We start from the raw sequence: 16684 nt of genomic DNA, 5'->3' as shown, positions 1-16684 counted from the left end.
GAAAAATGGTTCAGCCATTAATTATAAAATTCCCTTGAAACAAATAGAAAAATCTCAGCAAAGAAATAGAAGTTATAAAAATTTCCAAGTGGAAATTGTAGAACTGAAAAATAACAAATAAAAAACATTTTGGGTGAACTCAATAGCAGAGTGAAAATAGCAGAGAACTTTGGGAACAGAACAATAGAATTCAGCCAATTTTAACAATAGAGAGAAAATACAATAAGAAAAGATAAACAGAGCCTCAGGGGTCTGTAGGATAATAGCAAAATATCCAACATTCATATCATCAGAGTCCCAAGACAGAGAGGAAACAGTGGGGCTGAGAATCTATTGGAAGAAGTAATAGACGAAAGCGCCCCCAATTTGGTGAAAGATACAACATACAAATCAAGAAGCTGTGCAACCCCAAACAGAATAAACCCAAGGAAATCCATGCCAAGATGCATTATAGTTAAACATCTGAAAATTAGAGACAAATAAAAAATGTAAAAAGCATGCCAGAGAGAAAGGAACCAATACCTAGCGGGAAGCAGCAGTTTGAACCAGTTTGAGCTAATTTCACATTTTTTTCCCCCCACATTTAAAGTGTACGCGGCCTGAGGAAGAAGCACTATGTTTTCAACTACAGACAGGAAAGAACAATCAGCTGCAAATTCTGGACAAGGCAAAAATGTCCTTCAGGAATGAGGAGAAAGTAAAAACATTCCTAGACAAAGAAGAAAATTATTGTGGCCAGCAGACTTGCCCTTGAAGACTGAACACAGGAAGTTCTTCAAACAGAAAGTAAATGAGAAAAGAAGAAATTTTGGAGAATCACAAAGGAAGAAAGAACAAAAGAGAAAAAATATGGTAAATACAATAGATTATCTGTTCTTCATGAGATTTATATTTGATCATTTAAATAAAAATTACAGCATCACCTGATACTCAAGCCAATGACATTTAAAACTAGGGATGGCAAAGAAACCTAATTGAAGTAAGATCTCCACACTCACAAAAAAGTGGTAAAATGTTGATACCAGAAGTGTTTTAAGTCACATTTATAGGCTGTTATACTCAGAGAAACCATTACAAAAACCATGCAGAATTACACTTAAAAGCACTGGAAATAAAATACTGAGGCCAAGTGGGAGACGCTCTAAACATATGAGGCTGCTTCAACATTTGAAAGCAATCAATGTAATCCACCATATCAACAGACTAAAGAAAAAAAAATCATATGATACATGATCTCTCATTTGATGGGGCTTCCCTTGTGGCTTAGCTGGTAAGGAATCCTCCTGCAATGTGGGAGAGCCCAGTTCAGTTCCTGGGTTGGGGAGATCCCCTGGAGAAGGGAAAGGCTACCCACTCCAGTCTTCTGGCCTGGAGAATTCCATGGACTCTATAGTCCATGGGGTTGCAAAGAGTTGGACACAACTGAGCGACTTTCACTGTTCTCTGGTGCCTCAATGGTAAAGAACCTGCCTGCCAATGCAGGAGATCCCTGGATGGGGAAGATGCCCTGGAGAAGGAAATAGCAATCCACTCCAGTATTCTTGCCTCAGAAGTCCCATGGACAGAGGAGCCTGGTGGGTCACAGTCCATAGGATCAAAAAGAGTTGGACACAACTTAGCGACTAAGCAACAAAATATTATTTGACATAGATATAGCATTTGACAAAATCCAGTACCAATTCATGATAGAAACTCTCAGAAAACTGGGAATGAGGGGAACTTCCTCAACTTAACAAAGAGTATGTACAAAAAACCTACAGCTAAAGTCATATTTACTGGTGAAAGATTGAATATCTTTCCCCTTTAAGACCAGGATAAAGGCAAGGTGAGCATCACCCTTATTAAACATACTACTGGGAATTCTAGCTTTTGCAACAAGGCAAGAAAAAGAGATAAAGTCAGAAAGATTGGAAAAGAAGATAAAACTGTCCCAATCTGCAGATAACATACTGTATGTATGTGAAAATGGTAAGGAATTCACACATACATCAAAATTTTAAAAAACCCACAAAACCAAAAAAACTCCTAGAACCATTAAGTGAATTCTGTAAGGTTGTCCATTATGGGATCAACACACAAAATGAATCACATATTGATACACTAACAATAAACATATGGCAAGCTATATTAAAAAATCAATGGCATTTGTAATTGTTCCAAATACAGTAAGTCCCCTATATGTGAACAAGCTCTGTTCTGAGAGCCTGGAAGGGGAGCAGCCATTTTGAGACCATGAGAGTGAACTCTCAAAATTCACCAATAAAAAACAAACGATCCTTATAGAATACACGCAAAGCCCATGTGTGCAGACATTTAATTGAAGAGGATATAAGGATTGCAGATGAGCACGTAAAAAGATGTTCCATATTACTAGTCTTAGGGAAATGCAAGTAAAAACCACCATGAGATATTACACGCCTATCAGAACAGTTAAAACATGTGTGTGTGTGTTCAGTCGTGTTTGACTTTTTGCAACCCCATGGACTGTAGCCTGCCAGGCTTCTCTGTCCATGGAATTTTCCATACGAGAACACAGGAGTGGATTGCCATTTCCTCTTCCAGGGGATCTTCCCAACCCAAGGATTGAACCTGCATCTCCTGCATTGGCAGGCAGATTCTTTAGTGACTGAGCCACTAGGGAAGCCCTTCAAAATAAAAAGTATTTATGACAATCTATACCAAGTCCTGGCAAGAATTTAGAGAAACTGAATCACTCATTGATTACTGTGATAATATGAAATGGCACAGCCACTCCAGCAAATAGTCTGGCAGCTTCTTACAAAACTAAACATTCAATACTATATGAATCAGCAATTGCATTCCTGGGCTTTATCTTAAAGAAATGAAAAATTATGTTCACACAAACCAGGTACAAAAATGTTTAGAACTTCTTTATTCATAATAGCCCCAAACTAGAAACAACTCAGATGTCTGTCAACAGATGAATGGTTAAACCAACTCTGGAGCATCCATATCACATGCTACTACACTGTAATGAAGAGGATTTAAGTGTTGATACCTGTAAAAAATTTGGATGAGTCCGGGGGAAAATATGTTGAGTGAAACAAGCCAAAACCTACAGGTTATGTGTTGTATGATTCCATTTACATAACGTTTTTGAAATGACAACATTTTAGAAATGGAGAACTTAGTAGTTCCCACTAGTTGGGAAAGGGTGTTGGAGGGAAATGGGTGTTGTTATAAAACAGCAAGGCCAGGGATCTTTGTGGTGATGGAAATGTTCTGTGTCTTGACTGTAGGGAGGGGGGAATATGAAACCACACGTGATAAAATCAGAGAAGTACACACACACAAATGAACACATATAAAACTGGAGTAATCTGACTAAGACTGTGGATTGCATCAATGTCAATATCCTGGTTGCAAAACTGAACTTTTTTTTTTCAACATGTGACCATCGTGGGTAGCTGGGTGAAGAGCAGGTATACAGGATCTCTCTGTATGATTTCTCACAACTGCATGGGAATGTACAGTTACTTTAATAATAACTTCAGTTTCACAAACACAAGTTTAGGCTTCTTTTAAAATGTTATAAGGCTTTAGTTTTATTCCTCCTTTATTCCTGTTAATACCTTCTTGCACTGAAGGAAAACTGGTCACGAGATTCAAACATTTTGTTTACAGATACCTGCATGGAGCACTTTCTTTCCCTGAATCTTTTGACTTGATGGGTCCTCTGGCATTCGTGATGATTTGACATCAGCGTGAGGTTTTGCACATTTTCCTGGGGTTGAAACCATGGAACAAATCTCTTTTTGATGCCTGTTTTAGATTAAAAAGTAGACAAAGATGATGAAAGAAAAAAATTGAGGAACTTCCTGTGTTCTGTCTTTAAGGGTAGGTCTGCTAGCTAAAATTATTTTTTGTCTAGGAATGTTTTTATTTTCTCTTTGTTCCTGAAGGGTGTTTATTAAATGCTTAATTTGCTAATAGGAAGACTGAATTTCGATGAAGAAATCCTGGCTAATACATATTTTCAACTTCTTTCCATTTTGCTATCACAAATCTGCCTGCAATGCAGGAGACCTCGGTTCGATCCCTGGGTTGGGAAGATCCCCTGGAGAAGGGAAAGGCTACCCACTCCAGTATTCTGGCCTGGAGAATTCCATGGACTGTATAGTCCATGGGGTCACAAGGAGTTGGACACAACTGAGCAACTTTCACTTTAGGTTAATCATCCAGCCCTTAAAAGAGATTCTATTTTGTGGATATTCATTTAGAAAACTGGAGAAGTAAATGGCAAGCCACTCTAGTATTCTTGTCCATAGAATCCCAAGGAGTTTGGTAGGCTACAGTCCATGGGGTCACAAAGAGTCTGACACGACTGAGTAACTTTCACTTTCACTGTTTCTTTCACTTCTAAGTAAAAAGATATACTCCTGATGGGGCATTTCTTGTTTGTCATTTTTAAATTGAAGTATAGTTAATTTACAGTGTTGTGTTAGTTTCAAGAGCACAAAGTGACTCAGTTTTATATATATATATATATATATATATATATATATATATATATATACACACACACATTTTTATACATATATATATTATGTATATATATGTTATACATACATTATACATATATATACACACACATATATATATAAATTTTTCAGATTCTTTTCCATTATTATAGGCTATTACAAAATATTGAGTGCACTATACAGTAGGTCCTTGTTGTTTACAATAGGGAAGCCCAGAATAAAGTTATTCTGTTTTATATATAATGGTGTATATTTGTTAATTCAAAACTCCTCCCACTGTTAATCCCAAACTCCCCCCATTCCCTACTATCTTCTTTGGTAACCATAAATTTGTTTTCCATTCCTGATAGGGTATTTATATGCTGTGATACATGAATGCTATGATGCCTGAAAATCTGTACAATGTGAAATCATGTAAGATTTGACACACTTACTGAACGATGGGGTGGTTTTGATTTTAGACATATTATTAATAGCATATAGCATGGGGAAAGACCTGAAAAATCATCCATCTCAAATCCTACCCTACCACCACATCATCTTAAAGAGGAAGAAACTGAGACCCACAGCAATCAACAGGTGTGGAGAGAAGTTAGGGATTCACAAAGGCCACACAGAGTCAGGTCCAGACCTTGAGCCTCCTGCTGCTGCCCCCACTAAGATGCTTCAGTCATGTCTGACTCTGTGCGACCCCATAGATGGCAGCCCACCAGGGTCCCCCGTCCCTGGGATTCTCCAGGCAAGAACACTGCAGTGGGTTGCCATTTCCTTCTCCAATGCATGCATGCATGCTAAGTCGTGACCCTGAGTCAAATCTTCACAACAGTGCACTCCTACTCTGCTCTGTCACCTTTGTGGGTTGTGGTGGGGGTGGGGGATGTCCACATTGGGTGCAGATGAGACATCCTTAAGGACCACACAGGATTTGAGAACCTGCATATAAGGATGAGTATGTGAGGCTTCCCTGGCAGTTCAGTGGTTAAGACTCTGCACTTCCACTGGACAGGGTTGATCCCTGGTTGGGGAACTCAGATCCCATATGCAATGCCACTTGGTATGACCAAAACAAAATTAAAATTAAAAAAAGGATGAGTTTGTGGCTTCTGTAAGCCAATCATTAATTTGTTAGATTATGAGTTCCCTTTGCTTAAACAAAAATCCTAACATAATCATACTATGTGATTTTTAAAAGAACTCTCACAAAGCACTGTAGAAAGAAGTGGTAAAGAGATCAGCAGAGCACCCAAGAGGACCTCTGTGATGGGAAGTGGACGCTTTGCCATGCTCACTTGTCTCCATCCTTTTCTGCATTGTACCACCAGTCCATGACCAATGACTCTGAGTAAAGGTCTTGCACCTTCTCTAGGTCATTGCGTCCTTGCTCCATTTCCTTAATTAAAAGAGTCAGATCTTCATCCTGCCAAAATAAGTAAACACGTTGAAAGATTATATGAAAGTTCAGATTCCAAACATTTCTAACAAAAAACCAACTGTATCAGTAAAAGAAGAATCTAAAGAACTTCATGTAGTTCTTATTTCTTTTTTAGACAGCCTAATTGAGGTGTGGCAGAAAATGAAGAAGAACTAAAGAGCCTTTTGATGTGAGTGAAACAGAAGAGTGAAAAAGCTGGCTTAAAACTCAACATTCAAAAAACTAACAACATGGCATCCGCTGCCATCATTCATGGCAAACAGAAGAGGAAAAAAGTGAAAGCAGAGACAGATTTTCTTTTCTTGGGTTCCAAAATCACTGTGGACAGTGACTACAGTCATAACATTAAAAGACACTTGCTCCTTGGAAGGAAAGCTATGACCAACGTAGACAGTGTTTTAAAAAGCAGAGATATCACTTTGCTGACAAAAGTCCGTATAGTCAAAGCTATGGTTTTTTCAGTAGTCATGTACAGATAGCTGAAGAATTGATGCTTTTGAACTGTAGTACTGGAGAAGACTCTTAGAGTCCCTTGGACTATGAGGAGATCAAACCAGTCAATCTTAAAGGAAATCAACCCTGAATATTCATTGGAAGGGCTGATTGCTGAAGCTGAAGCTCCAATACTTTAGCCACCTGATGAGAAGAACTGACTTTTTGGAAAAGACCCTGATACTGGGAAAGACTGAAGGCAAGAGGAGAAGGGGGCAACAGAGGGTGAGATGGTTGGATGGTATCACTGACTCAGTGGACATGAGTTTAAACAAACTCCAGGAGGTAGTAAAGGATAGGGAAGCCTGGTGTGCTTCAGTCCATGGGGTTGCATGACTTCGCAACTGAACAACAAACTGAATGTATGTAAAGTGTACCATTTGAATAGTTTTGACATTCACACTTGTGAAATCACCTCTGCAGTCAAGATAATAATTATATTCATTACCTTCTATAAAGTTTGTTTGTATCCCACTGTAGATCTGCCATCCCTCTTAGCCCCTCTTCAAAAAACAAGCAACTATTCATCTACTTTCTGTCACTATCAGTTTCAATTTTCTGGAATTTTACTTGTCTGTTTATTTTTTTCAGCAGGTCTATATGTATTTTCAGCAAAATACCCATAAAGTTTACTATTTTAACCATTTTTAAAGTGTGTTCACCTCAGTAGCATTAAGTACATTTACGATATTATGCAACCATCACTATTATCTAGTTCAAGAACTTTTTTAATTACCCAAATGGAAACCCTTACTTCTTTTAGATTAATTTTTATTAGAGTATAGTTGCTTTATGGAATTGTATTTAAATGGAATCATACATTATATCATCTTTTAGTGTCTAGTTTACTTTACTTTCATAATTACTTTGAGATTCACCCATGATATAGCATGAACCAACAGTACATTCATTTTTATGGCTGAGTAGTATTCAAAATCACTGCAGATGGTGATTGCAGCCATGAAATTAAAAGACGCTTACTCCTTGGAAGGAAAGTTATGACCAACCTAGACAGCATATTAAAAAGCAGAGACATTACTTTGTCAACAAAGGTCCGTCTAGTCAAGGCTATGGTTTTTCCAGTGGTCATGTATGGATGTGAGAGTTGGACTGTGAAGAAAGCTGAGCACCAAAAAATTGATGCTTTTGAACTGTGGTGTTGGAGAAGACTCTTGAGAATCCCTTGGACTGCAAGGAGATCCAACCAGTCTATCCTAAAGGAGATCAGTCCTGGGTGTTCATTGGAAGGACTGATGCTGAAGCTGAAACTCTAATTCTTTGGCCACCTCATGCGAAGAGTTGACTCACTGGAAAAGACCCTGATGCTGGGAGGGATTGGGGGCAGGAGGAGAAGGGGATGACAGAGGATGAGATGGCTGGATGGCATCACTGACTCAATGGACATGGGTTTGAGTAAACTCCGGGAGTTGGTGATGGACAAGGAGGCCTGGCATGCTGTGATTCATGGGGTCGCAAAGAGTCGGACATGACTGAGTGACTGAACTGAACTGAACTGAGTATTCAATTATATAACAAATTTTGGAATTTAGTCACCTGTAGATGGACATCTGAGTTTCCAGGTCTGAGCTATGATAAATACTAAAGCTATGAGCATTTGTGCACAAATCTTCATATGAATATCTGCTTTCATTTCTCTTGGGTCAGTGAACAAGAGTGGAATGGCTAGATCATATGGGTGGTGATGCTGAACTTTTCAAGAAATGACCAAACTGTTTTCCAAAATGATTGCACTAGTTTACATTCCCATTAGTAATATATGAGAGTTCTAGTTCCTCCATATCCTTGTAAAAACTTGATAAGGTCAGTTGTCTTAATTTTAGCCATTTTAATAGCATATAGTGGTATTTCATTATGGTTAATTTGTGTTTCCCTAATGATTAATGATATTAAGCATTCTTTCATGATCTTGTCTGAAATGCATGTATCTTCTTTGGTAGAGTGTCTGTCCAAATCTTTTGCCCATTTTTTGTTTCCTTGAGTTTTGAGAAATCTTAATATATTCTGGATACAAGAGAATGAATACAATTTGAAACATTTTCTCCAAGTCTACAACTTATCTTTTAGTTATCTTAGCATTGTTTTTTAAAGAGAAACTTAAAATTTTGATTAAATCAAATTTATTGAGTTGCTTTATATGGACTATGTTTTTGATATCCTAATAAAATTTTTTTTGGTATAACACAAGGTCTCAAAGGGCTTTTCATATGTTCTCTTCTAGGAGGGGAAAAAACCTAGGTTTTACATTTAGGTCCATGTATCATTTTGAGTTAATTTTTGATTACAGTGTGATATATGGAGCAAGTTGTGTTTATTTTATCCAATTGTTCCAACATTTGTTGGAGAAAAAAAGACATATACTTTCTCCACTGAATTGCCTTTGCATCTCTGTTGAAAATCAGTTGTCCACATATGTGTTAGTCTATTTCTGATTTTGCTATTCTGTTCTGTTGATCTATAAATCTGACTTTACACTAATACCACCCTGTCTTGATGACTATAGCTTTATCATCCTGAGATCAAGTAATATTAGTCTTTCAACTTTGATTTTCTTTTTCAAAGCTGTTTTGGCTATTTGAAATCTTCTGAATTTCCATGGAATTAGTTTGTCAATTTTCACTAAAAAGCCTGCTGAAATTTTGATTAGGAATGTGATAAGTCTATTTTTTTCTCTTTTAGTATTCTTTTTATTTTCATATAAATTAATGTCCTAGAAAAATTAAAATGAAAACACTAAATATAGTACTGCACATAGCAGCCTCTGTTAAATGTCCTATCATAGCACTAAAGAAGGTCGTATACACACGGAATGCACATGGAGGGACTGGAGGAGACAGGAAGATGGCAGAACAGCAACTTGAGAAGCACTACTCTGTCTGTGCACGTCAACTACAGATTGAAAGGCAAAGGAACGACTTTACACAAATACAAACATAGATACAATTCAGGTTTTCTTTTTGAGAATGCACATTCTAACACTGTGATGTCTTCTAACCCATAAACAACATACAACCCTCAATGTTTTATAGTTTTCAGTGACAGGCCTTTTACATACTTTGACAAATTTGTCACTACATGTTTCATATTCTTGATGAGATTGTAAGTGATAATTTTTATTTCAATGTTTATTGTTCTTTGCTAATATGACAACATTTTTGTATGTTATATGTTGACCTTGTAGGATACTACAATCTAGCTAACTTCAATTATTAGTTCCAGTAGCATTTTTGTATACTTCATTGGATGTTGAATGAAAATACAGTTCAATTTTATTCTATTTCAGAAGGCTTTTCTGTATATATACCATGTAATATATATACCTAAGTATTTCATTTTGGAGGAAATACTAAATTTCAATATTTGATTTTGAATTCTGTATGTTTATTTTTACTTTATCAAAATGTGATTGAATTTTATGTGCTGATCTTATAACCAGTGAACTTGCTGAACTCGGTTAATAGTTCTTGGAGTTTTCTGGCAGCTCCCTTGGAGTTTTATTTGTTATGTGCAAATAGGGACAGGTCTATTTCTTCCTTTCTAATCTGTATGCCTTTTATTTCTTTTCTTGCCTTGTTGTCTTGGTAGAGCTTCCAGTAGTATGTTGAATGTGAGTGGGGAGAGTGGATGCAGCTAAATTCCCTGGAGATGGATTGGCCTGTTCACGTTTTGCATTTAAGATTTTCTAGACAGAAGTAGAGCAGCATTTGGCTGCTCCCACTATTGAGGCAAGACCTTCCTTTAAACTTTACTCAATACCCATTGGATTATGAGGTTTTCTAGTCTAGCTGATGGGAGTGGGCATTGCCCTCTGATGAGCTCAGAGAACTGGTTCGTCCGATCTTTTGAATGAGTCATTTCCAGACTCTGGTATTAATAGTTTCTCACATGTAAGCATTGATCAGTGTTCTGGCTTGTCCTGGATTTAAAGTCTCTCCCTAGAACAGACAATATGAAACACGTTCTCTAGAGAGACACACTTGAAATGCACAGCTTCAGGCCAAAATTGGAGGATTGGGGCATAGAATTTTATCTACTTTCTTGTATTAGCGCATTAGAATGAATTGTTTCATCAGATGGTCACATGGTTATACAGCCTAATGAGTCAGAAGACAGCTACCTAGCAAGTGAATTTTTTTGAAACTTTCCCACAAATATGTGCAAACAGGCAGTGGTTAACAACCCTTATGTATGGACCTCCAGGGTGTTTGTTCCTAAAGCTTGGCAAAATGTTGATAATTGTTAAATTTGACTGATAGGTACATGGTCTATATACTCTTCTACTTTTGCATTTGTTTGCAACATTCCATAATAAAAAGCTTAGAAGAAAAATTAGATCTATTAGGATTCCTGGGCCTCTGTGCCTGGAGCTTGATTTAGTATAGCTTGGTAGTGGGACTCGGGAATCTGAATTTTCACAGGTGCCCTAGCTCAGGTGGTCCTTAGGCCACCACAGTTTGCAGGACACTAGCTGTTAGGTGATTTATTTTCTCAACTTAGTTGTCCTTATGGTTGCTGTTTTCCCCATCATTGTCCACAGACCTCCAACCATTAGCGCTCAAGTAAGTGAACACTCTGCTCGGCTCATGAAGCTCTTACCTGAACAGCCTCTGGAGTACAGGGATCCTTGCAGCCAAAATTATAAGAATGAAACTCTCCTCCAGTCAAAGAAGCAAGGTCTTTCAAAAATCCATTTGCAATCTCATCATTGTAACAAAAGGAGATGGTGTAAATAGGAATTTTCTGAAAAACTTTGACCTGGTCCATAACCATTTCAGGTGACTGAAATGATACATTTTGAGGGAAAAGAGGGGAGATAGAGAGGAGGAGACAAAAAAAAACATATGTGAAAGTCCCTAGTATTTGTTCTAGATAGTGAAATTCTCAATTAGTAATGCCTTATATAGTGGAGAGTGACTTCTTGGGAAGGTGTCAATCCAATTCGGCTGACAAAGCAAACTGCCAGGTGGTGAGAGTGACTCAACGCATGCCCTCTGGGCTCACAGTTGCTGTGGGAAAAGTCTGGGAGAAAGATTTGACTAATCCAATTACTCAATTTTAGTGCACCTAAGCCTAGAATCCATGCTTTTAAAGGGTTGGACCTGGTGGCTCAGATGGTAAACAATCTGCCTGCAATGTGGGAGACCCAGATTCGATCCCTGGGTTGGGAAGATACCCTGGAGAAGACAAAGGCTACCCACTCCAGTATTCTTGTGGGGAGAATTCCATGGACAGAGGAGCCTGGCAGGCTACAGTCCATGGGGTTGTAAAGAGTTGGACATGACTGAGCAAATTACACATATATACACATAATTTTGAGCAGGGCTTTTCAGATGGTGTTAGTGGTAAAGAACTTGCTTGCCAATGCAGGAGACATAAGAAACTCAAGTTCAATCCCTGGGTCAGGAAGATCTCCTGAAGGAGGTCATGGCAACCCACTCACTCCAGTATTCTTGCCTGGAGAATCCCATGGACAGAGGAGCCTGGCAGGCTACAGTTCACGGGGTCATAAAGAGTCGGACACGACTGAAGTGACTTAGCATGCATGCATGCACATACTGCTGGACACTTAAAGTACTGAGTCATGGGTGAGACATCCTGGATACTGGGATTCTACAGAATGAGGCCACAGGATCTTGGGGTGGCTTCCAAAGCTTCTACTCCTAAAAAGCAATGTCCAGCTTTGGATATCTCAGAGTGAAAAAAGTGGTATCTCAGAGTGAAAAAAGAGACATTTATTTAGGGTCCTTTCATGTTCTGAGCACTCTGTTGGGGACATAATACTCCAGTTAACCCTCCTGTGACAGAGTTTTGGAAAGATTACTAGTTGCCCACCTCTCCTTTTTACTGTCAGAGACCTGGTTTTCTTTTCAAGGCAACAACAGACTCAGTTAAAAACAAACATACAAACAAAACAAAACACACATAAAAACTCATCTTCTGACACTTTTTTTTTTTTGCAGCCAGGAGTGACCACATGACCCACGTCTGTCCATTGAAGTTTCAAGGGAAAGTTTTTTTTGCCAATAAAAAGATAAAGACTTAACAAAAAAAGCTAATGTCCTTCCCTTTTCCACCCCTGCCTCCTGGAAAATGGACACTCTACTTAGGCATGAAGCAGCTGTCTTGTAACCATAAGGGTGGATGTCAAACACAAAGATCAGGTGAACTATGAAGATTAAAAGAAGCCTGTTTTCTTGGAGAGATCCTTGAGTAGCTGTATAACTTAGACTACCTACCACCAGGCTTCTTCTTCATAGGAATATAAATCTCTCCATTTCAGTTATCATTTGTCTGCTCTCCTGCTTTTTCCTCCCAGTAATATGAAATCCTAATCAGCACAGTAGGTATGGATTCCACTTAAAGATGGAGAAATTGAGGCTCAGAAGGACTAAGCTTCCTAGGGTCATCAATCTCTTAAGTGGTAAGACTAGATTCAAAGACAGATTTTAGTACTAGAAGCAATGCCAGATTATTTGTTTTCCCCTGCTTGCAATAAAGACTGTCCCTTGGCAAGGATCGACTCTCTGTAAACATTACCAGACACACAGGGAAGGTGAACTGATGATCTGCCCTGCTGCCTCTCCACCAGCACCACCACACCCAGCTCAGTGCCCTCAGAAGCTGCCTCTGGTTGTCTTGCCCTCATTGCTTCTGTATTTCTCGGTCCCTCTTTGATTGATTCAACTTGCTGGCTCCTTTAGCCAGTTCCCACTCTCCACACCCAATTCCTATTCTTTGACTATTAACCCTTCCAAAATGCTTCCTATGAACCCCGGGGAGGTGGGGTGATGAGGAAGGAGGCCTCTGGACTCACCACCTGCTGGCCTTGAGCAGCTCACACGCTGCTCAGGGAGGTCTCATTCCAGCCACTACATACACATGACTTCGGTCTCTGTATTTGGTTCCAGTTTTGAGCCTGCCCTTGCCCATAAGCCCGACTGAGTGCCTAACACACACACTGCCCATAAGCCCACCCCACTTCTCCTCCTCTCTTCTTCTCTCCTCTCCTCTCTGCCCATCAGCTGGTTCCAAACCAAACAGCAACCTAACCTAGCTGAGGGCTGACCCCATCTGTCTTGCCAACTTCAAGGACAGAGCAAATCTCTCTCTGCTGCCTGCCTCTCCTTCAACCTAGCTTCCATTGTGAGCACTTACCATGGACCAGGCACTAAGAGCTCTGCTGCGCTCTCCCTGCATCCCCTCTACAGTCCACCAAGGAAGGTACGATCATTATTCTCATTTCTTACCAAGACTCCTCACCACTGGCCCTTATCCTTATATACCAGACTGGAGATATCAGACCTAAATTCTGTTAATTTGATGTGATAGGTTTTAGCTAGAAATTGCTCCTATATTGGGGCTTCCAAGGCAGCTCAATGCTAAAGAATCTGCCTGCCAAGCAGGAGATGAGGGTTCAATCCCTGGGTGAGGAAGATGCCCTGGGAAAGGAAATGACAACCCATTGCAGTATTCTTGCTTAGAGAATCCCATGGACAGAGTCTGGTAGTCTGTAGTTTATAGGGTTGCAAAAGAGTTGGACATGACTTAGCAACTAAACAACAACAATATATTGACTTCCAGCTGAGATATTTGGGGAGGGACATTAATGTTGATTTAGTGCTGACATTGTGGGTAGCATTTTCATTTTCATACGTTACCTGACATACAAATTTATTTCCTCACTGTCTACATGCTAAGTCACTTCAGTCATGTCTGACTCTGTGACCCCACGAACTGTAGCCCGCCAGGCTCCTCTGTGTCATGCCCTCCTCCAGGGGATCTTCCCAACTCAGGGACTGAGTCTGCACCTCTTATGTCTCCTGCAGTGGCAGGTGGGTTCTTTACCACTAGTGCTACCTGGGAAGCCTGAAAAGTTTCGTGTTGCTCACTATCTCCCCATAAAACAGAAGCTTTGCTGAAGGCAGTCACCTGGTCTGTCTTGCTCTCCACCGTATACTAGATTGATAACAGTACCTGGCTCATAAAAAGTGTTCAGGAAATATCCATGGAATGCATTCACAAGAACATCATAGCAACCCTGTAAGGAGGGAGCATTAGCTCCAAGTCATGGATGAGGAAACTCACTCTGGGGACATTTGCCCAAGGTCATTCAGATGGGCAGTGCAGGTGATGAGCTCTAACCCGGGTCTCTGGTTTTAAAGCTATTTATTTATTTCCATCAGTCCTGACAGCCCAAGAGACCACCAGCATGAGAAAGTCCGCTACATGTATTGTTGTGAGCCCCCAACCCACACGCAGTCCCAGGTAATGTTTGCTAAACTGGCACGAGGTTCCAGAGCCCAGTGAGGTGGTACAGAGCTGGGCAGAGGGCGGGGCTGCATCTTAACTGCAGAAGGAGCTCGATCTCTGCCAGGGAAGAAAGCATTCCTGTCCTCCTGCCCCCCACCCACAGCCCCCAGAGATTCTCCTCTGCTGGTGGGTGTCCTCACAGCTTTGACAAGAAGACTCAGTAGTTGAAGAAAACCTTCTCTCCCTGCACCCTGACTCACCCTGCTAAGTGGAGCTACTGCAGAAGCTCAGATGGAAGGGCTTTGAATGTGGAGGTCGCTCCCTGCGTAATGCCCATATGACTCCTTAGTCAATTCCCTCAGAGGCCCTGTTGGTCCCTAAGATGAGACCCCTAACCTGAGACACTCGCCCTGGTGCCTTGTCCCTGAATCTAAACAGGTGTGTGGCTAGATGTCCCTTTCACCACAAAGGTCAACTTGGGGTGACAAGAAAGGCAGGAATGGTTCTCTCATGGTCTGAAGGAGGTTTGTTTGTACAGGGGGAGTCCCCTGTGCCTTCCCCTGCCCCTACCTCTCATATACCCTATGTGGGTCCTTATTATACATCTGTTTTTGTTTAAAATGATGCACTTAACTTCCTCGTGTCCATTTTCTCAATTTTTGCGAGAGTGAGGCCCTAACTTCAAAGAAATCCCCAAACAATCACAGCCAAATGTGCTGGGCTTCTCTAGCAGAGGCCCCACAGTGTCCACTCACCCCTATAGATACTCAGCAAAGGACACCTAGTGGTCCCAGGTTAATGAAAACTAGTATTACTAGAACCCTTTGAACTTGATTAAAGACTTGGCTTCCATATAATTCTGTCCTGGACATTTAATAAACAAGCAGTACGGTGATGTCCATGGAACTGAATCCTGAATAGCATCTCTGTGTGTTCTTCCAAGTAGAAAATTCTGCTGAGTACTGGGAATAATAACATTGATCTTACCTATTTAGGTCCTACACAGTCAGTGAAAATTAAAAAACAAATGGAGATTGAGTACTACATTTTAATGTCCTCTACATAGAACATGAATATCAAATATCCATTTACTTTTTTGAGAGAATCTGAGGGGCAATACAAACTAAATAGACTGCATGTGGGGAAAGGGCAGAGACGAATATGAAATGCCTGAATGACAGTTTATAGATCACTATTTTAATAATTTATATATTCCTAATTCCAGCTCATCCACACCCCTAGTTTCTCATCATTAACTGGACCACAGACCCTCTGAGAATCCAGGGAAAGCTACTTACCTTCTCTCCAGAGAAATGTATTTAAATATAATTTAAATATATTTTTTGGAGATTTCAATTTAAATATAGTTTTGGGAGATCCCAGATCCTCATAAGTCTGTGATGAACTCCAGTCTAAGCATCCTTCTTAACACATTGTTGGTATAGTGTTACTTGGCAAATCCTCTTCAAGGGCTATATGGCGGGATCTATCAAAATATATATCTTTTTACTGAGAACACTTCTCAGAATTTATGCTACAGATACACTCATACAGGTGCAAAATGATATATGTGCACAGTTACTTTTGCAACCTTGAATAGAAAGATTGACATAACCTAAATGTTCATCTCCAGGGGACATGACTAAGTAGCTGTGTGATGGAATAGTAAGCAGCTATTAAAAAATGAGGAAGCTCTTTATGAGATGATATTAAGTGATCTCTGAGGTATATTGTTTTATTTATTTATTTACAAAAAAAATTTTGGCCAAACCGTAAGGCATGTGGTATCTTAGTTCCCCAACCAGGGATCAAACTCAGTCTCCCTGCATTGGAAGGCAAAGTCTTAACTACTGGACTTCCAGGGAAGTCCTTTGTTTTATTAATAAAGGTTCAGAATTGTGTGTGTAATATGCTGCGTGCATGTGTGCTAACTCATTTCAGTTGTTTCCAACTCTTTGCAACCCTATGGACTGTAGCTCACCAGCCTCCT

At 39.8% G+C, this 16684-nt stretch overlaps 1 protein-coding gene across 9 annotated transcripts in view; it reads right to left on the bottom strand.

Annotated features, from left to right (window-relative positions):
• VWA3B (von Willebrand factor A domain containing 3B) overlaps positions 1-16684 on the bottom strand; it is a 177436-nt gene that overhangs the window by 74360 nt on the left and 86392 nt on the right. For 8 of the 9 annotated variants that reach the window (XR_006269342.1, XM_043467856.1, XM_043467857.1 and 5 more), the window contains 3 exons: positions 11041-11223; positions 5792-5919; positions 3650-3783 (listed from right to left, as the gene is read on the bottom strand). Coding sequence is in view for 8 of the 9 variants with exons in the window: in XM_043467856.1 (XP_043323791.1) it covers positions 3650-3783; positions 5792-5919; positions 11041-11223 (445 nt within the window). In the remaining variant the exon portion in view is untranslated. The remainder of the gene's footprint in view (positions 1-3649; positions 3784-5791; positions 5920-11040; positions 11224-16684) is intronic. The other variant, XM_043467859.1, reaches the window with a different exon arrangement.

This window comes from Cervus canadensis, chromosome 5 (genome assembly GCF_019320065.1).
Source record: "Cervus canadensis isolate Bull #8, Minnesota chromosome 5, ASM1932006v1, whole genome shotgun sequence".
In the NCBI taxonomy this organism is placed as follows: domain Eukaryota; kingdom Metazoa; phylum Chordata; class Mammalia; order Artiodactyla; family Cervidae; genus Cervus; species Cervus canadensis.
This window is presented reverse-complemented; position numbering and strand designations above follow the sequence as displayed.